The sequence below is a fragment of the Neovison vison genome, chromosome 7, assembly GCF_020171115.1.
Source record: "Neovison vison isolate M4711 chromosome 7, ASM_NN_V1, whole genome shotgun sequence".
Classification (NCBI taxonomy): Eukaryota; Metazoa; Chordata; class Mammalia; order Carnivora; family Mustelidae; genus Neogale; species Neogale vison.
The window spans coordinates 149,298,812-149,319,774 of record NC_058097.1 but is presented as its reverse complement, the minus strand read 5'-3'; the positions used below and the strand labels follow the sequence as shown (position 1 = coordinate 149,319,774).

The window sequence follows — 20,963 nt, the reverse complement described above, 5'->3', positions numbered from 1 at the left end:
CACCCAGGCGCCCCTTATATTTTTTTAATTAGCTTATTTAGGGGCACCTGGGCAGCTCAGTCAGTTGACCTTCTGACTCTTGGTTTCAGCTCAAGTCATGATCTTGCAGTCATGGGATTGAGGCCTGTGCTGGGCTCTAGGCTCAGTGTGGAGTCTGCTTCAGATTCTTTCTCCTCCCTCTGCCCTTCCCATGTGCACTCCTGCTCTCTCTCTCAAATAATAAATAAAATCTAAATATATATATATATATATATATATATATATATATATTTATTAAGTAATCTCTTATTCCTAACCTGGGGCTCGAACTTAAAGCCCTGAGATCAAGAGTTGCACGTACTACCAACTAAGCCAGGCAGGTACCCCAGAAGTCACCCTTTTAAATGATCAGTTCTGTGAGTTTTGACAGATGTGTACCAACATCTAAACAGTACGAACAGTCAAGATACAGAATATAATAAAAGTTTTTTTAAGTTAGCAAATTAATCACTAAGAGGAATTCAATAAACAGCTGTAAGGATTTGTGCTTTCTGGCACTGCCAGCTGATCGGCCTAGCCCATTGTTGACATGGTTTATCTGTCATGCAGGTGAACGGGAGGTTGGAACAGAGTCGAAAATGCTGCTGTTGGCACGGGAGGATAAGAAACTTCAGTGCTTGGGACTGCAGAGCAGGCAGCCGGCAAGTGGTTCCTCTAAGACTTTGGAACTCTGGGGCATGCTGGATCACTCTGATTTTTGGAAAGCGGTTTTGGAAACATTTCTGCTTGCTCCCTGTGTTCATCTTTTGAGAAAGCTGCAGGAGTAAAGGGCAATAGAGTATAACGATTAAGAGCATGGTATTTGGAGAAAGGGCAGCATTCACATTGTAGCTCTTCTACAATGGTTGTGACACTTAATAGGTTACTTAACCATTCTGAGCCTCAGTTTCCTCATCACTAAATTGGGCATAGTAGTACTCACCTTGTAGGGTTGTATGATGAGGATTAAATGCTCTACTTCTTTGTGACCTTTGTTAAGTCACTTTCTCTCTGGGCCTCAGCGTACTGTGTATAAAATGATGAGGTTATGTAGATTTCCTTCCATATCCAAGGTAATGTGAAGAAATTCTGAGTCAAGGACTCATGCATTCAGGACTCTTGATCAACTAGTGACCAGAATGTCTCTTATGGAAGAATTATTTGAATTCTTTTCCTTCAGCCTTTGAAATTTTGCACTGGGCATACTACTCTTCATTAAGCCCGGGGTTCCCTGGGATTTGATTTTGCCCATCAGCCTCACCCAGATAACTTTAATGATATGGGTTGGCTACAGATTTTATGTTTTCATTTCTTCTGTTACTTCATTGTTCTAGTGATGTTTCCATTTTCAGAAATGACATTCCAGGAACGTCACTCTTTCTGGTCGTATCACCTCTGCACTGCTTTTCCTTCTGAAGGGAAATCACAGGTTTTGTTTGTTTAGCCAGATTTATTTTTTTCTTTTCTTTTTAGAACATTTGAGGCAGAAATGATCAGATTGAGCTAACAGTAGAGAACAACAACAACAACAAAATCTGATAATTCCTTTTTTCGGGCAGAATTATAATTCTTTAAATTGCCACTTTATTTAAGCTTGTTTCTTTTCCTACGTAGTCTCCCTTGATAAGGTTGTCAGAAGTGACATGAACAAAATTTAAATGTGTGAATTGCAAGTATTTCCCAAATGGAGGGTTGTAATGAGAAGCAGAAGAAAGATGTTGGAGACTGAGGGTCATGGGAGGCAGTGTGGGTCCTGGGAGGCAGTGTGTTGAGGGGCAGTAGTTTGAAAACTGCATCTGGGTGTGGTTGTGCATACATTGTTAAAGTCCTCTGCGGGGCCTGGTTCCTCTTTGGTCCTTGCTGAGTACTTTGTTTAGAAGCAGAGTATTTAAAGGGAGAGGAAAGCAAATGTCTCTAAAAATAGGAAATTTTTCCCTTTTTTGGTGTCTGCTTGTTTCTGAAAACAATGTTTAAGCAGCAGTTTCGGCTCCCGCTTGTTCCCAGGTGTTCCTCTTTGTTGGCTCAGATGCCTTCAACTGCTGCACTTTTCTCTCTGGCTTCTTGCTGTTGGCTGGGACACAGGATGGAAACATTTATCAGCTGGACGTGAGGAGTCCAAGGTGAGTCACTATTCATTTGCATGATGCAGGTCTTCTACAGAGTGGAAATTTTTATTAGCTTTAACAATGATTTAGCATAACATGTAGATGACTGTTGAATCAAGGGTATATTTTTCCATTTATAAAGGTTTTCCAGTGTGAGTGGTCTGGTTGTTCTTATTATTCCTGGAATCATATTAAAGGTAATTTGATTCATGCTGTCATGATTGTCCTATTGTAGTGATGGCTTTGGAATCTGAGCTTTAACGAACTAACATTTCACTTAAAATGATTGTATAGAACTTTTAATTTTAAGGAGCTCAGTAATTTTCTCAGTAGTATTAAATCTGGTTTGGCTTAAGAGTTCAAGTAAGCCAGCTGTTTTTCTTTGGCTTTGATCATAACCTATCTGAAATGGGCTTTATTCTGGTCTTAAAGATACCCAGAGAGAACCACACAACATCTCCATCCCAGGATTTAACTATTTCTCCAATTCTGTCCCTTCTTCCTTCCATTTCCTTTCTTTTGTTCAGCTGACATTTACTGAATGGCTTTTGTGGTCACCAGATATTGTGCAGGGCACTGAAAACCAGAAGTAAAAGATACAGATTCTGCCCTTGAGGTGGATTCTAACAGTAAAGACAGGCAACTAAAAGACATTGGTGATACAGTGTGGTCAGTGGGCTGACAGGGCTCTACACAGGAAATTGAGAAAGTGCTGAGAAGGAGAAAGGAGAAGGTGGGAATTCTTCTCCAAGGAAATGAAGCTTTAATTGGATCTTGTCCAGTAGGAAGTTACCAGATGAAGAGAGGGATCTGCCCTAGATAGAATAGCACATAGAGAAGCATGAAAATATGTGGAAGTATGGCACTTTCAGGGTTCTCTGAGTAGTTTAATATGACAAATATATACCCTGCAGACAGGGTAGCAGTTAGAAGTGATGTCAGACAGGAAAGCAAGAGTTTGTTAGAAAGAACACATGTACCATCCAAAGGAGTTTGGGCTTTACTCTAAGAGCAGTAAAGAAATTGTAGTGAAAGGTGACTAGCTTGCACCTTTTCTTCCAAAATTTCAATTGCTTTACTTTTGTTCTTGTTTTTGACTCTATGGAGATTCAGGGAATGTCTGATCACTATTAGAAAATCAGCCAGGGTGCCTGGGTGGCTCAGTTGGTTAAGCGTCTGCCTTTGGCTCAGATCATAATCCCAGGGTCCTAGAATCAAGCCCCATGTCAGGTTCAGACTCGGACTCAGACCCAGACTCAGCGGGGAGTCTGCTTCTTCCTCTTCTGCTCCCCCTGCTTGTGCTTTCTCTCTCTCTCTCTCAAATAAATAAAATATTAAAAAAAAGAAGAAGAAGAAGAAGAAGAAGAAAATCAGCCTTACAGGGGGACCTAGCTGGCTCAGTTGGTAGAGTGTGCGACTTGATCTCAGGGTCACAAATTCGAGCCCCGCTTTGAGCGTGGAGCCTACTTAAGATTAAAAAAAAAAGAAAGAAAATCAGCTTTACATATATATTAAGTTGATTCTCATTCACCTTTCTCTTTCATTTCATAGAGTCCTGACATTTGTAATATCTGACAAGTATCTTTTTTTTACTCTCAACTGTCTTAATTTTGTCTGTAAGCAAAATAATTAACATGTGTTAACATTGTTATCTTAAACTCTTGTCAGGTCTCCCCTAAAAACTGGAGTTGGTGGTAGTAACTTAGTTCATTCAGCTCAGTGACCTGTTTAGTTAGAGACATGTTTAGATCACTCCAAGGTGGTTTTGAGTGGATTACCTGAATCTACCATTTAAGGATCTTGCCAGGAAAGAAAGTGTATGAATGTTTAATCTCTGTCCACGTTTCTCCTGTTTGCTTTTGTGTGGTTAGTCCTATATGTTGAATATAGTCAAGTGTTGCTCTTGAAGAAAAAAGTACAGTTGCTCCTTTTTCTTTGAATTCTAGGGCTCCGGTACAAGTCATCCACAGATCTGGAGCACCAGTTCTGTCCCTGCTGAGTTTCAGAGATGGATTCATTGCCAGCCAAGGTGGGTCCAGAGATCCCTTGAGAGAGATGACTTCCTGTATTTCCTTTAAATTTAAGGTTAGGGGTATCTGGTGGCTTAGTCTGTTAAGCATCTGACTTTTAACACTTAGGTCATGATCTCAGGGTGGTGAGATTGAGCCCTGCATCAGGCTCCATGCTGTGTGGAGCCTACTTAAGATTCTATCTCTTGCGGTGCCTATGTGACCTGGTTGAGTGACTTGATTTCTGCTCAGGTCATGATCTTGGGGATGTGAGAATGAGCCCAGCGTTGGACTCCATGCTGGGCGTGAAGCCTGCTTGAGATTCTCTTTCTCTCTGTTCCTCCCCTCCCACCCTTAAAAAAAAAGATTATCTCTCCCTCTGCCCCTTTCCCTGCACTCCACCCCTACTCTCCCATTCATGCCTTCTCTCTCTCTCTAAAAATAAATAAATTTATATTTAAATGCATGATCTATGGTGGGGCTAGGGGTATGGTTCTTCACAATTCTTTGGCATATCATATTTATTGTACAGTGTTTATCACCCTACACTGTGATTGTCTATATCTCCCTCCAGTTCAGGCTCCTTGAAAGTAGTGATTGTGCCTTATTCATAGTAATATAACTGTTTTCAGAGGATGAAACTAAGACCGATGAAAGAAAGTTACCAGGAGCCACATTTCAGTTGAGTGTAAGGAAAATGTTCTGTCTCGTTAGGAGAGAAGCTGGCATTGTAGAGAGCACTACCAACTTGGGATGGAGAAGCATAGGCAGGCTGGCCAGTCTGCAAGGTGTTGTGAATAGAATTCAGTACCAGTTTAAAAGTTGGATATAGATGATCTTAGAGGTCCTTTGGAACTCTTGTACTAGAGAGGAGATTGAAATTGCCAGATTAAACAATTTAGAAACTTTTTATTATGGAAATTGACAAAGAGAGACAAAGGTAGAGAAAATAGCATAATAAACCTGATATCCCATTATCTAGCTTCAGCCTTTACCAGTTTATAGCTAATCCTGTTTCATCTTGTTTTACACTTTCCCTTATAATCCCCAACCATTGTGATATTTTGAAACATACCACAAACATTGTATTATTTCACCTATCAATACTTATATAAGTATTTCTAAAAAATAATAATTCTTTTATTGAAAAGATGATTTTTGGGATGCCTGGCTGGCATTGGTGGAGCATGCTACTCTTGATATTGGGTTGTCAGTTTGAGTCCCATGTTGGGTGTAGAGATTACTTAATAAAATAAAATTTAGGGTTGCCTGGGTGGCTCAGTGGATTAAAGCCTCTGCCTTCGGCTCAGGTCATGATCTCAGGGTCCTGGGTCGAGCCCCACATCGGGCTCTCTGCTCAGTGGGAGCCTACTTCCCTTCCTCTCTCTCTGCCTGCCTCTTTGCCTACTTGTGATCTCTGTCAAATAAATAAATAAAATATTTTAAATAAATAAATAAAATAAAATTTGAATTTAAAAAGATTATTTTTAATAATACCAGAAAGGATAAAGTCTTTCTGTATGCTGCTGGTTGGGGTATAAGTTGATTAACAGATAAATTAAAATTAATTAATTTGTTTCAACAGCAGTTTTTCAATTTTTAAAAAGCTTGAAAAGGTTAATTAAAATTTTATTCTTTACAAAGTCACAATGTTGATACAGGAAAACTTCATGCATAAAGATATTCTTTTATGTAGTATGCTTTCAACCATGTAAAATAACATTTGCACAAAAAGGGGTTGCCTCGGTGGCTCAGTGGGTTAAAGCCTCTTCTTTCAGCTCAGGTCATGATCCCAGGATCCTGGGATCAAGCCCCACATTGAGCCCCCTGCTCAGCAGGGAGCCTGCTTCCCTTCCTCTCTCTCTGCCTATCTCTCTGCCTACTTGTGATCTCTGTCTGTCAAATAAATAAATAAAATCTTTTTAAAAATTTTGCACAAAAAGGATTGGAAAAATACATTAAAAATATTAACAGTAGTGATCTTTTAGGGGTAGATGGAGTGTTTTTTTTTTTAATTTCTGTTTCTTGTTTTTAAAGTTTTCCTCAATTAACATGTACTGTTTTTATATTAAGTAAAACAATAATAAATTACTTTATTTCAGCAGTTTACAGATCATCCCAAGTCTCATTTGTCCATGGTCTTTTAAGAAAATTAAGTTTAAAAATAAATATATTTTTATTTTCTTGGAATTACAACTTTGCTCCTTTGTCTCATGTATCCAGTCAAGTTTATAGGTCGAAGAATAATTTGGGAGCATATTAAAACATGTATATGGACAAGTCCCTGTTAAAAATCATGGGCCAGGGTAAGTTTGCAGTCCTCTATAAGCCTGAAGTGACTTGCTCTGTGCCCTTGGCAGGTATTGCTCATCAAAGACCGCCCTTCTTCCCACTGAGCTTGTACTTGTCCTTCAGCTCCTCTAACCCAGCATTCGAGGCAGCCACTGTAGGTCCTCATATTTGACCCATGTAATGAGGTCTGTTTGCCATTCTGGGTCTTGGGATAAACTGCTTTAGGCTCTTGATGTACTGAAATAAACTACAATACTGATTTTTTTTTTTTTTTTAAAGCTCCTTTGCATGCAGCTTTTCTTTAGTTCTCTAAATTTTTCATGCTGCCTTTTAGGTGATGGAAGCTGTTTCATTGTCCAGCAAGACCTAGACTATCTCATTGAGTTCACTGGAGCGGACTGTGACCCTGTGTTCAAGGTACAGGCCCGAGAGGCACCTGAGTGATTCCCACCTGAGATCTAAGGCTTTTGAGGGGACTGAATCCAGCTACTTTGTGGGCATTCTGAATGATAAAATACTTATGGATGAGATAAAAGTCAGTGAGAATTTTGAGTCAGAAGTGATTTCACCACTTTTTAGCTCTAGAAACTTGAAAAATCATTTCACCTCCTCAGTCTGTCAGTTCTATAAAATGAGAGTAATGAGATAATGTATATGAAAAATAGTTGTAAAATTTAAATCTTCTATAAATAGTTAGCTGTCATTATTATTATTATTTAAAGTTCAAGACTGTTTATCTCATTTGATTAGAAAGAGAAAAACAAAAGGGGAAATAATATTTATTGACTAGACATTGTGCTGGATGTTTTACATGAATCTTATTTCATTGTTATTATTCTTGAGGTATAAGTATTATTATTTCTATTGTTTTTATACTTTTTTAAAGTTATACAGCTAATACATACCTATAAAAATTCAAACAATACAAAATTACACAACTTTCAAGTTCCCTTTAAGACCTTTTCAGTTCTGCTCTTCTTTCCAGGAGTAACTAGCATTAACACTTGGGCATGTATCTTTCAAGACTGTTTTTGGAAAATTTTCACTTACATCTTTGTGTTTATGTAATTATGTAGATAATATAGGTTTATCTTTAGTTTGTGCATAACTGAAAACATTCTCTATGTATTGTATTGTTCTGTGACTTTTTTAACATCTTAGAGCTCTTTTCAGATAAATGCAAATAGATCCACTTCATTTTTAAAATTCCTGCATAGTGTTCTATATTGTGAATCAACATACCATTTTCATTTTATAAGTGAGGAAGCTGGAGTCCAGAGTGATTGAGAAAGTTTCCTTAGGTCATGTAGGTACACATTAGCACACCTGAGATTAAGCTACCTCCAGAATTCATGCTTCTTCCACTGAATTAGTGGTTCTTAACCTTTGAGTCTCAGGCTTTTTCTCTTCTTTTCTTTCAATTGAGATCTTATCTACATACTGTTTTGCTAGTCTGCCTGGGTACATTAATCCTAATGAGTTTAGATTTATAATGAGTGGGCTCAATCATACAATAACATACACACATGCACACAAATTGTTTTTAAAAAGTTGCGCATAGGGGCGCCTGGGTGGCTCAGTTGGTTAAGCCACTGCCTTTGGTCGTGATCCTGGAGACCCAAGATCGAGTCCCACACCGGACTCCCAGCTCCACAGGGAGTCTGCTTCTCCCTCTGACCTCCTCCTCTCTCATGCTCTCTCTCACTCTCTCTTTCTCAACTATATAGAATCTTTTTAAAAATGCATATATTATGTTCCTATAAAAGTTGATTAAAAACCTATAGTTTCAAGAATCAGTCTGATTTTGAAGATGAACTATTTTGGTCATTTTTGTACAGTGCTATGTTATTGAACTGCAATGTATATTTTTTAAAAGGACCCTGATGAAGGGCACCAACTGGTATTAACTTTAACCTTAGCTGGCTTCCCACTTCTCTCCCCAAGAGTTCTCCACTGTAAAGATTGAAAAGACCCAGTGATACTTTGGCAGCAGTTCTATTGCTGCATGGAGGTAACAGAAGCAGGCCCAGGTCCTCCTCTCATTCTTCCACACTGTGCAACTCACAAATGGCTCTGAAATGATAACATTCACTGTCGTGCCTAAAAACTTATGGACATGGAGAGTCCAATAGAACAAGGGAAAAGAAAATCATAGGTGGGCACATGAAGAGCCAAGCTGCTCTGTCCAACACCTGTGTAATGTGTGGTTTAACTACTAAATGTGGCTGAACTACTAAAAGTAAACCTGCTTGACTCACCTTCCAAAGCAGAACAAGACTTCCGCCAGTGGTGAGGAGCTCATATACAGGATCTCTACTCCTGCATAGTATAATGTATGCACATAGAACATCTAGCCGCTGAAGAGCTGCACGGGCCCGCCCTCCCAGATCACAAGCACGTGACTGGATGTAGCTCCTTCACCCCTAGGACATCAACACCCCTCAGCATGGAGGTCAGAGGAGTGGGCCCACCAACCGTTACAGGTGCCGGCTGTCTCTCTGCTGCAGCTGAGGGACACTGGTTTTTGGTTTCTTTGAACCAGTCCCTATTATTCCCAGTCTGACTAGCTGGTTCCATTGTAGGGCTGGTTCCTCTGTAGGTCTTACTTCCTGGATGCTCTGATCAACCTCATTTTTCCACCTTCGCTCTGTAAATGTATCCCAGAACCCCTACAACAGCTTCTGTGACAAAAACCAAGAGTAGAATGATGACAAATGCGGCACATCTACAGCAGCTCTCCCAGATTGGGGCACAGTAGCCAGTCAGCCCGAAAATGAAAAGTGGGGCTCCATAGCGATGATAATTATAGTAGGGACGAGAGGATGCACATCTTCAAAGAAGTGGTCATTGTCATCATAAGTGATGAAGACAGGGGCTCCCACATAACCTAAAAGTCCAGAATGCGAGCTACCCCCGACCCTGAAGATGAGCTTGAGAAATTCCAGAAGTCTTGGAGGTGGTGATGCCGTCCATCCATGGTGCTGGCGGCCCTACAGACACCATGCGCTCTCCAAGCAAGGTGGCAGTAGTGGTGGCGGAGCCTAGACTGGCCTTCATCTCAGCCCGTGGTGCTGTGGCGCAGCCCCAGCATGTGCCTTGCTCCTCCACGTAGCTGCTGCCTCAGATTTCTTTGAGAAGTCGATGAAATCCCCTCAGGCAGGCATATATTGAGAACTTCTTTGAATATAATTTTATAAGGTTCAGGGATACACCGGCCAGTCTATGGGTCGTCTCCTTTCCCAGATCCAGACCCTCTGCCCTCAACTATGCACCACACTAAGGGGTTTGCTCTCTACTTGGCTGATTAGTTTCTCTGTTCTGTAGTCCTAAGGGACCTGGATCTTAACTGGCTGTTTTAAAATACTGATCATGGATCTAATTCTTCTTTTGTCTTTGGAGTCAATAGAGCTTCTTAGACTCACTTGTACTAATGGAGATCAATGACGAGCTTCTATCTTCTTGAAATGGAAGATTCCCAGGCTTCCTTTGAGCTGTGAACTTTTATGTTCCAGGTAGCCACATGGGAGAAGCAGATCTACACATGCTGTCGAGATGGTCTTGTGCGACGCTATCAGCTCTCTGATCTCTGACTCCTTGGAAAAGGATGAAGTTAATGAAAAATATTGGCTCTAATCAACAAAGACATTAGTCCTTCTCAAGGACCATGGCCCCTTCTTGTTTGGGGCACCCTTCGGGTGTCACAGAAAATCAGCTGCATTGCCCCATGTGGAAGTATCATTCCATGACAAGACCTACTGTGAATTGAGTAAGAAGCTCACATGTACTCCCTATATACATTCACCCCAGCAGCACAGGGCAAGGACATGGATGCTTACACTTTGATCTCATACCATTGTGTTAAATGTTTACAAGGACCAGAGGACTAAAGCCTGTACTCTGAAGGAAATAAAGAGAATGTGTTTGGAAGAGTCTGAATTTGAAAAACTTTGTTAAATATTCTTACTCCAGCAAAAAGCCATTCAAGTTGATGGAACTCCTTTCTCGGGCACTTCCTGTTGGCCTACCCGTAGAGAAAGACCGCTTCTTAGCAGTAACTATTATTTAAGCAGGAGCCTGTGAATGATTCCTATACAGGTAGGGAAGCAACTGTCTCAGTTTTCCTTGGACTGAGGGGTTTTCTGCTACGTGGGACTTTCAGTCCTAGGCAAACTGATAGGATTGATCAGTCCATATACAGGTAATAAAGTTGAATCCTATCATTGTAAGGGCAGTGACTGTCCGAGTGTGGTCCCTTAACTGCCGAATCATTATCACCTGGGAACTTGATAGAAATAGAAATTCCTAGGCCCCACCTCAGCCCTAAATCAGAAATTCCATGGGTAGAGCCGGCCAGGTGATTCTGATGCATGCTAAAGCTTGAGACCTAGAGGAAGAAATAATAAAGGGCACTTTTGTCATAGCTGGAACTCAGCGCTCATGGGATGGTGAGGCTGGTCTTTAGAGGATGAGGCTGGGGAGGTGGGCCGGGCCCAAGCAGTGAAGGGGCTTGAGTCCCAGGTAAGGAGCTTGAATTTCATTTGGTTGGCAAGAAACCCACAGAAGAGTTTTAAGCAAGGGTTTAACATGGGTCACTTTTTTTCCCCCTAAATATAAAAATGGAGTAATAATGCATGAATTCCGTGTTTTATTTTCACTTAGAATCTCTGAGTTCTTTCAGTACATTTAGACCTCCATCATTCTTTTTAACACTACGGAGTTTTACATTTTAGAGATTACTAGAGAGAGAAAAGGTTCCTTGGACAACACCACACTTGAGCTGAGCAATGTAGGCTAAGATCTGGATTTATTTAAGGGAAGAAGCCAATATCTGGCTGGGGTAACAGTATGGTTCACAGCATTCTTAAAGGTATATTCGCATGTAATATTTATAACTTCACTATGACGTGCAGGTAGTGAGACTCCGATGAATTGATTGGCCAAGGGTCATAGGAAACAGAAATTTTAACACAGTTTATCTTAACTTTAAATCCATTTTTTTCTACCTGTTGTATATGCTTAAATTGTGAAAATAAAATAGTCATTGAATATTACTGGTCATCTGTGCTATACTAGGGACTGTATTTACATATTTAATCCCAATGACATTCTTAAAAAGGAAATGGCATTATTTTGCTTTATAGATAAGGAAACTGAGGCTCAAGAAATTAAGTACCAAACCCTTGATTTGGGCCTTGCTTAGTTTGTCTCCAAGACTGTGTCTTCCGCTATGCTACACGATACTCAAGATCTCTGGGACTTGACCAGTTCCATTTAAGGAGTGATTTGTGATAAGGTCAGGTAGACCCAAAGGGACATATTCCAGAGCTCAGAAACATTGGATCCAAGGAGATCTGGAGAGAACCTCTTAGAAGTCAGATGAAGAAGACAGGATGAAGGAGGATTGGGTGAGTTCACACAAGCAGGAATGTCTGTGAGTTCCTCTTCCAGGACTTGCTCTTCACTGCCGTCAGAACTGTGATAGTCCGGTTGTAATGGGTGCAGTGACCCTTGACAGATGCCCTGAAATCTAGATCCAAACAGGAGGAGGGAGGCTAGCTCTTAGGTGACTCAAAGCCTTGTCTACTGTGAATGGAATCTCCCCAGTGTTAGCAGACCGCCTTTTTTTCCCTTTTGGGTTGAGGAGTGCATTCTGGGTAAGGAAGGGTGGACAACCTGTGTCTGCAGCAGTACAGGCTCGGTAAGCTCGACTTTGTTTCTTGGCTTTCAGACGCCCCCTTGTGACTTCTTGTGAGAAGTGCATCTATTTCTCTGAATGGAAAGCTGGCAGTGGCATCCACTAGCGTGCATGTAATTGGTGCCAGCAGCCTTGCAGAGTAAAGGTTTATTCTTGAACATGTCTCTTTGTGGATAAATTTTATATTTTTATTATTTACTTTTTTTTTAGATTTTATTTATTTGAGAGAGAGTGAGCGAGAGAGAGCATGAGTAGGGCAAGGGGCAGAGGGAGAGAGAGAAGCAGACTCCCTTCTGAGCAGGTAGTCCGATTTGGGGCTTGATCCCAGGATTTTGGGATCATGACCTGGGCCCAAGGCAGACGCTTAACTGACTAAGTCACCCAGGAGCACCGGATTTACTTTTCACCTTGAAATCATTTCACACTTGAGAAAAGTTGTAAGGATGTGGTATCTGTTTAACATTTAGGGATTTCCGCCTGTTTTCCAAATGGCTACACCATTTTACATTCTCAGTGGCAGTATATAAGGGTTCTTATTTCTCCATGTCCTTGCCAACCCTTGGTCTGTCCACCTTTTATCATAATCAGGTGAGGTTAAGTTAGTTAAAATGGTGCCTCCAGGTTTCTCCATGGCAAAGTTAGTAGTTTGTGGAGAGCTACTTTGAAACTATATGAATATACTGCTCCTCATCAAACTTGCATCATCTAGTGGCAGCCTTTGTTGTCTTTCTGAATCAGTTACTCCTATTCTAACTGCCAAATAGTCATTTTATCATTCCAACATTCTTTTTACATTTATAATTGGCTTTCTACTGTGAGACTTTCCCTTCTCTGCCACTTATTTAATTACTGATTCAATTCACTCACTCATTCACCATAGGTTTATTAGTATGGACTGCACATGAATTTGTATTTTATTTTATGGATTATAATCCATTATTGCTACTATTTATTTTGGTGGTTAATTTTTCTCAGTTGGACCCAGTGGTAGCCCCTTCAAGATGGATACTATGTCCTTTTTTTTTTTAAGGAAACATTGTATTTATTCATCTGTCAGAAGGAACAGGGGGAGTGGCAGGTAGAGGGAGAAGCAGGCTCCACACTGAGCAGGAGCCCGAGGTGGGACTCAATCCTACGACCCTGGGATTACCACTTGAGCCAAAGGCAGATGCTTAACCGACTGAGTGGTCCAGGTGTCCTGATGTTAAGTCCTTTTGATGTGTTAATAGCATTCTTTTAGTGCTTCCATATTTTCTGATACCACAAGCTATTTAAGTTTCATCTTATAATTTCCCATCCCAGTATTGGAATCAACTATTTGTCTAGATAGCTCTTGTTCCTTTTAGTGGAGAATGGCATTTGGAAATCAAGATTTGGGCACTATATATATATATTCTTTACTACTAGGGTATTATTGCTTCTAGGCCATATCAGTGGACAGTACTCTGATGTGGAGTCTCCATTTCAATATCCCTCATTCTGTATATATATTAAAAAATCATAAATTCACACTGAAGTCCCCTAATTCCAGTCCAGCTCCACTGGGATTATTCTAGTCTTCTGCATATAAACTTCCTTCCTCCCAATAGTGAGAAACTCGCCTGTCATAATTCTCAATGTTTCACTTGCTCAATACCTCTGTGAATAAAGAGTGTGGCAGCCACACAGGCCATCTCCCCTTTCACCCCAGCCCCTGCACACATGATGTCCCTCAGATAGAGTCTCCTTGTTCCCATGTTCACCTCAGCCAGTCCCAGGCTGAACAAGGCCTTCTCCCAACCCTCTGGATTTAATTTTTTTTTTAAGATTTTTTTTTTTTTTTTTTTTTTTTACAGAAATCACTAATAAGCAGAAGTAGGCAGAGAGGCAGGCAGAGAGAGACAGGAAAGCAGGCTCTCTGCTGGGCAGAGAGCCCGATGCGGGGCTTGATCCCAGGACCCTGAGATCATGACCTGAGCCATAGGCAGAGGCTCAACCTGCTGAGCCACCCAGGCACCCCTGAGTTTAATTTTTAATAACATATTTTTTCTGGTAATAATAGTTATAAAAAAAAAAAAGGCCCTACACACGAAAAGACGCTCAATTCCAGTAGTTAAGTGCAAATTAAAACCCACAAGAAAGCTCAGAAATGCAAAAAATAAAATAATGCCATATTTTCACTTTACAAATAGGCAACTGTGGCTAAGAAATCATTGTTTAAGGTCATAAAACTAGTAGCTAATGGACAGGATTTGGAACCTGGGCTCTGACTCTATTACCTCAATGCTAAGGAAGCATTTTCTATACATGCTTTTGTGTAATTGAATTTAATATTTTCACATCTGCCCTGTGGTGGAGTTTATGTTCATAATCCCATTTATTCAAGGAAATAAACGTGGGGCCATTAAGTAAACTTGCTTCAGGTCACACAAATCTGAATTGAGCATAGCAGCATCAAGATATAGTTGCTTTCTGGGGTGCCTGGGTGGCTCAGTGGGTTAAAGCCTCTGCCTTCAGCTCAGGCTGAAGGTCCTGCGATCAAGCCCCGCATCGGGCTCTCTGCTTAGCAGGGAGCCTGCTTCTTCCTCTCTCTCTCTACTTGCCTCTCTGCCTACTTGTGATCTCTGTCTGTCAAATAAATAAACAAACAAAAGATTAAAGAAAAAAGATCTAGTTGCTTTCTAACCACTCAATTTTCTTTTTTTAAACTTCATTTAAAAAACTTTCAGTGCAATATTAAAAAGCAATACAGCCAGCTGGAGTGACAACCAACAGAAAGAAACTGTTAGGGAAGACTCAGGGACCTCACTCCAGCTGCTCCTAGGGGCCAGAGGCCAGGGGCAGACCCAACTGGGGAAGAGAGGAAAGACCATCCACCGAAATGGACAGGCAGAACAAAACATATAAGAAACATCTGGCTGAACTGAAGAGGGTCTAGGGGAGAGGGGAAGCCCCCATTTTTTCCCCCAAATGTCCTAGACTTGGGAGGGCTGGCCTCCTGGGGTGAAATGAGCAGGCCCTGTCCCACTCCACACTCCTCTGCGGTAGAGTACAGGATGTGCTGGGGACCACGTGTGTATGCTTGGGGAAGCAGGGAAGAGACGAGTAGGGAAGAATGCCCCTCACTGGAATCTTATGAGGGCTGAGAGTGACCCCCTTCAGTTCCTAGACACTGGGGTCTTGGTAGATGGGGGTTGGAATGGGTTGGGGCAGCGGGGAGGTTGGGTGCTCAGCCTAGAAAGCTAGCAGGGTCATCATCCTCAAAGTGGCCTTCCTGTAGCACCTCAATGTAGTGCTCATAGATTTTCAGGGCTGGGCCCAGATAGATGGACAGGCCAGTCAGCGTTATCAGTGCACTGCGTAAAGACTGGCCATTGATATCCCACTCTTCGAAAGCTGTTGCCTGCTTGGGGAAGCTGTCCTCGATAAAATATTCAACCATGTCCATCACTGTCCACTCCAGGGAATCAACCAGCTTCTCTTTGCCCCCAGAAGGACATCGGCCCCGGGTAGGGCTGGTTTTCCTAACTGACCGCTCAACTTATCCCAAACCTGAGTTGACTTCTTAGGTCTTTAATTTATTTCTCTGTCCTTTGGCCCAACTCCAGAAGTGTGTTTTAACTTTTCCAAATATTCCTAAAGGATGTGAAATAGCTACTTTAAAGCAGGTCCTCCTCTAAATAGTGTGGTTTCAGAGGACCCAGAAAATTTCTTAAATATCTCAGTCACTAATACCTGAAATGCCATCAAGGGACCCAGCGTTTTCATCCACAAAGATGAGCTTTAAAACATAGCTGTCTTTTCCCCCATCTGACTGACTTAGATCCTTATTTTTTTTCTTTTTAAAGAGAGGAGGGAGGGAGAAAGGTAGTCTTTTTTTTTTTTTCTTCTTCTTTTAGAAAGACGGCATGGTGGGGCGCCTGGGTGGCTCAGTGTGTTGGGCCTCTGCCTTCAGCTCAGATCATGATCTCGGGCTCCTGGGATTGAGTCCTACATCAGGCTCTCTGCTCAGTGGGGAGCCTGCTCCTCCTCTCTCTCTGCCTGCCTCTCTGCCTACTTGTGATATCTCTCTGTCAAATAAATAAAATCTTAAAAAAAAAAAAAAAAAGAGGGCATGGTGGGGAGAGAAGCAGAGGGAGAGGGAGAGAAAAACTCAAGTACTAAGCCCAACACTGGGCTCAATCTCCCACCTGATTACGATCTGAGCCAAAACCAAGAGTTGGACATTTACCTGACTGCACCGAGGGGGAGAGAGAGAGAGAAAGAGAGAGAGAGAATGAATGAATCTTTTTTTTTTAATGATTTTTATTTATTTATTTGACAGACAGAGATCACAAGTAGGCAGAGAGGCAGGCAGAGAGGAAGGGAAGCAGGCCTCCCGCTGAGCAGAGAGGCCGATGTGGGGCTCGATCCCAGGACCCTGGGATCATGACCTGAGCTGAAGGCAGAGGCTTTAACCCACTGAGCCACCCAGGTGCCCCAGTTTGAATGAATCTTAAGCAGGCTCCATGCCCAGGGTGAAGCCCAACATAGGGCTCCATCTCAGGACCCAGAGATATAGACCTGATCCGAAATTAAGAGACACTTAACTGAATGAGCCACCCAGTCGCCCCTAGATCCTTTTTTAAGAACATATTTACATTTGAGAGGAGTAAAGGAGTAGTACTTAGAAAAGAAGCTCCTGAAGAAGGAGGAGGAAAAAAGGAAGGGATATAGTGTGGCATTGGCCCAGGGAAAGACCAGTGGACCAGTAGTCGAGATACAAACCCACGTATATATGGAAAGTTTATACATAACACAGCAGTCAATACAGATTGGTGCGGGAAACAGAGAACTGCTAAATAAATGGTTCTGGGACAACACTATATCAAAAGAAAGAAGAAAATGATACTATCTTGTACCATATTCCAAAAAAAAAAAAAAAAGTTCTAGGTGAATTAAAGACTTAAGAGTGAAATGGACTCTCAGAAGAAAATATAGGTGAAGATCTTTATGACCCTCTACAGAGAATATTTCTTAGACATAAAAAGTATAGCCTAAAAGGAAAAGATTGGTAAGTTCTACCCCACTAAAAAAATTGGTAATTTTTTTTTACCAAGCTCGGAAATGAAAGGGGTTTGTATTTTATCTATTTTCAACAAATATAAAATGTGAAGAGTCCCCCTATACCCCCCCCAAAAAAGCCCAGTAGAAAAATGGTCAGAAGAGGGACACCTGAGTGGCTCAGTTGGTTGAGCATCTGGTTTTGACTCAGGTCATGATCCAGGGTCCTGGGATTAAGTGCCACACTGGGCTCCCTGCTCAGTGGGAAGCCTGCTTCTCCCTCTCCCTCTGCCAACCATTCCCCCTGCTTGTGTGCTCTCTCTTTCTTTCTCTCTCTCTGACAAATAAGTAAAATCTTAAGAAAAATGGGCAAAAGACATAAATAGGCTTTCACAATAAAAAACAAATGGGTAATAAACATGAAAAGACAAAAAAATGGAAATTAAAGTCTGCAATGAGTTGCTGTTTCATATCTATATTGGCAAACATTTAAAAACTTGACATCAGTGGTGCCTGGCTGGTTCAGTGGGTAGAGCCTGCAACTCTTGATCTCAGGGTTGTGAATTCAAGCCCCATGTTCATGGAGCCTACTTAAAACAAGACACACACAAACACACACACACACACACACGTGTGTGTGTATGTATATATGTGTACATGTACTTTAAAAGAAAATTAAAAATTTGACATCAAGAATTGGTAAGAATGTAGGGGCACCTGGGTGGCTCAGTTGTTGAGCGTCTCCCTTCGGCTCAGGTCATGGTCCTGGGGTCTTGGGATGGAGCTCGCTGCATTAGGCATCAGGTTCCCTGCTTGGCAGGAGGCCTGCTTCTCTCTCTCCCAATCCCCCTGCTTGTGTTCCCTCTCTCGCTGTGTCTCCCTCTGTCAAATGAATAAATCTTTCTATCTGGTGAGCTGGTTGTTAAATATTTACAAGTACGTCACAGGAGATGCACAGTAGTGAAACAATGAATAAAAGCAAGCGAATACTAAGTAGGTAGAGAGGAGCACACAGGGGCAACATTCCTTCAATAAGGAATGTTCTAATGCTGCTCTTCTGTGCATATAAACTTCCTAAGGAAAAGAAAATAAGCAAGGATTAGCTTGGTGGAAGGCAGGGCCAGGGGCATGTGTATATTTACACACTGGAGGATCTGAGAGAGCTAGCTCCAAAGATGAATGTGAATGTGAGAGAAAGAATGGTTAGTTGGGGCAGTTGCAAGCATGCTTTTCATGCTCAAGCATTCTGAGAAGCAAGGAGCAAGGGGGTTGGTGTGCCCTGGTAGGAGAGATTAGGGTAGATGGGGCGAGAGCAGATCACCGCATGCCTATGTGCCAGGGTCAGCAGTTTGGATTAACTGTGGGCAATGTGTGGGCAAAAGTCTTGGCAGGGTAGAGGCAAGATGGGCAGGATAGTGAGGAAGTTGGAAAGGCTTTGCTGGAAAGTGAAAGCCAAAGCAAGACCATGGCTCTGAGGACGAAGAGGCTTAAGAGGTCCCTAAGATGTAAAATAGACGGAGCTTAGTGACTGATTGGATGTGGGATGTGGAAAATAGGACGCTTCTGCCCACAAGGAGGTAGAACAGAATTCCCCACTCTTTAAGGATGGGCCATGAAATGACTTTCTTCCAAGGAGTACCATCCAGAAAGGAGGAAACAAAAGTAACCTTACAGTGGAGAGAAAACTGAAAAGCCTACCTCAGCAGGTGAAGATCATCATTGCCAGTGATGTCATGTTGATAGTAGGTCCCTTTGATATGTTGGGATGAGAATGGCATTTCACCTCTGTGGTCTTCCTTCCAGAAGCCCCTAGCCTCAGTCTAATCATAGAAAAAATATCAAGCAAATCCCATTGAGAGGCTGTACAAAATACACGACCGGTACTCCTTATTAAACTATCAAAATCATCAAAAAACAAGAAAAGTGAGAAACAGGTTTAGCCAGCAAAACCCTAAGGAAACCTGACAACTAAAGGTAATGTGGTATCCTGGTTGGAATCCTGGAATAGAAAAAAAAGACATTAGGTTAAAAACTAGGAAATCTGAAAGTGTGGACTTCCATTATAAATGAGGTATCTGGAGGAAATAAAACTAAAAGTCAACTTACTGAATGGGAGCAGATATTTGCAAATGACATATTTAATAAAGGGCTAATATCCAAAATATACAAAGAACTGCTAAAACAAGACCCAAAAAAACAAATACTCCTATTAAAAAATGGGCTGAAGCCATGAAAAGACATTTCTTCACAGAAAACCTACACATGGCCAACAGACACATGAAAAGGCGCTCAACATCACTCATCATCAGGGAAATGCAAATCAAAACTACGATATCACCTCACATCTAAATTGACTAAAATTAACAACACAAAAAACAAGTGTTGGCAAGGATGTGGTGAAAAAGGAGTCCTCCTGCACTGTTGGTGGGAATGCAGCCACTATGAGAAAACAGCATGGAGGTTCTTCAAAAAGTTAAAAATTAGATAAACCATAAGAGAATCTTAATCTCAGGAAACAAACTGATGGCTGTTGCTGGGTGATGGACACTGGGGAGGGTATGTGCTATGGTAAGGGATGTGAATTGTGTAAGACTGATGATTCACAGACCTGTACCCCAGAAACAAATAATACATTATATGTTAATAAAACACACACATATATATATGTGTGTGTGTGTGTGTATTCACATATACACACATACAAAAAAGGTTTTAAAATATGGGGTGCCTGGGTGGCTCAGTCATTAGGTGTTGCCTTCAGCTCAGGTCATGATCCTGGGCTCCTGGGATTGAGCCCACGATCGGGCTCCCTGCTTGGTGGGAGGCCTGCTTCTCCCTCTCCCACTCCTCCTGCTTGTGTTCCCTCTCTTGCTGTCCCTCTCTGTCAAATAATAAATAAAATCTTCTTTAAAAAAGTTAAAAAATAGACCTACCTCATGATCCAGTAATCGCACTGCTGGATATCTATCCAAAAAATACAGAAAAACTAATTCAAAGAGATACATGCACCCCTGTGCTTATAGTTGCATTATCTACAATAGCCAAATTATGGAAACAGCCCATGTACATGAATAGATAACAAAGTGGTGTATTTATGCAAAAGAATATTGTTCAGCCATAAAGAAGAATGAAATCTTGCCATTGGCAACAACATGGATGGAGCTAGGCAGTATTATGCCAAATGAAATAAGCCAGTCAGTTTAAGTCAAATACAATATGGTTTCACTCATATGTGGAAGTTAAGAAACAAAACAAACTAACCTGGGTGGGAGTAAACGAGAGGCAAACCAAGACACAGATGCTTACCTAGAGAGAACAAACTGATGGTTACCAGAGGGCAGATGGTGGAGGGATGGGTGAAACAGGTGTTGGAGATTAAGGAGGGCACTTATTGTAATGAGCACCAGGTGATACATGAATTATTGAATCACTGTATTGCACACCTGAAACTAATATAACACTGTAAACTATAGTGCAGATAAATTAAAAATTAATAAATAAATGTCACTAAATTGAACATTAGAAAAAAATCACAATGTATCAATATTGATTATTATTTGTGATAAGTATACCTTACTCATGTAAGCCATTAATAGTACAGGAAACTGGGTGTGGGGTATATGGGAATTCTGTCTTCCCAACTTTTCTAAAACTATTCTAAAATTTAAAACTTATTTTTAGGGGCGCCTGGGTGGCTCAGTGGTTAAATCCTCTGCCTTCGGCTCAGGTCATGATCTCAGGGTCCTGGGATCAAGCCCCACATCGGGCTCTCTGCTCAGCGGGGAGCCTGCTTCCTCCTCTCTCTCTGCCTGCCTCTCTGCC

General features: G+C 41.4%; 1 protein-coding gene and 1 pseudogene across 1 annotated transcript in view; one reads left to right on the top strand and one right to left on the bottom strand.

Annotated features, from left to right (window-relative positions):
- The window catches only part of PAAF1 (proteasomal ATPase associated factor 1), a 43,200-nt gene extending 32,148 nt beyond the window's left edge, over nucleotides 1-11,052 (top strand). Inside the window, exons 8-12 of the mRNA XM_044258565.1 lie at nucleotides 589-680; nucleotides 2,023-2,138; nucleotides 4,070-4,152; nucleotides 6,759-6,841; nucleotides 9,937-11,052. Of these exons, the coding sequence (XP_044114500.1) occupies nucleotides 589-680; nucleotides 2,023-2,138; nucleotides 4,070-4,152; nucleotides 6,759-6,841; nucleotides 9,937-10,014 (452 nt within the window). The 3' untranslated portion in view covers nucleotides 10,015-11,052. The remainder of the gene's footprint in view (nucleotides 1-588; nucleotides 681-2,022; nucleotides 2,139-4,069; nucleotides 4,153-6,758; nucleotides 6,842-9,936) is intronic.
- Nucleotides 8,513-9,795, bottom strand: LOC122914634 (annotated as a pseudogene).
- Nucleotides 11,053-20,963: the final 9,911 nt, after the last annotated feature.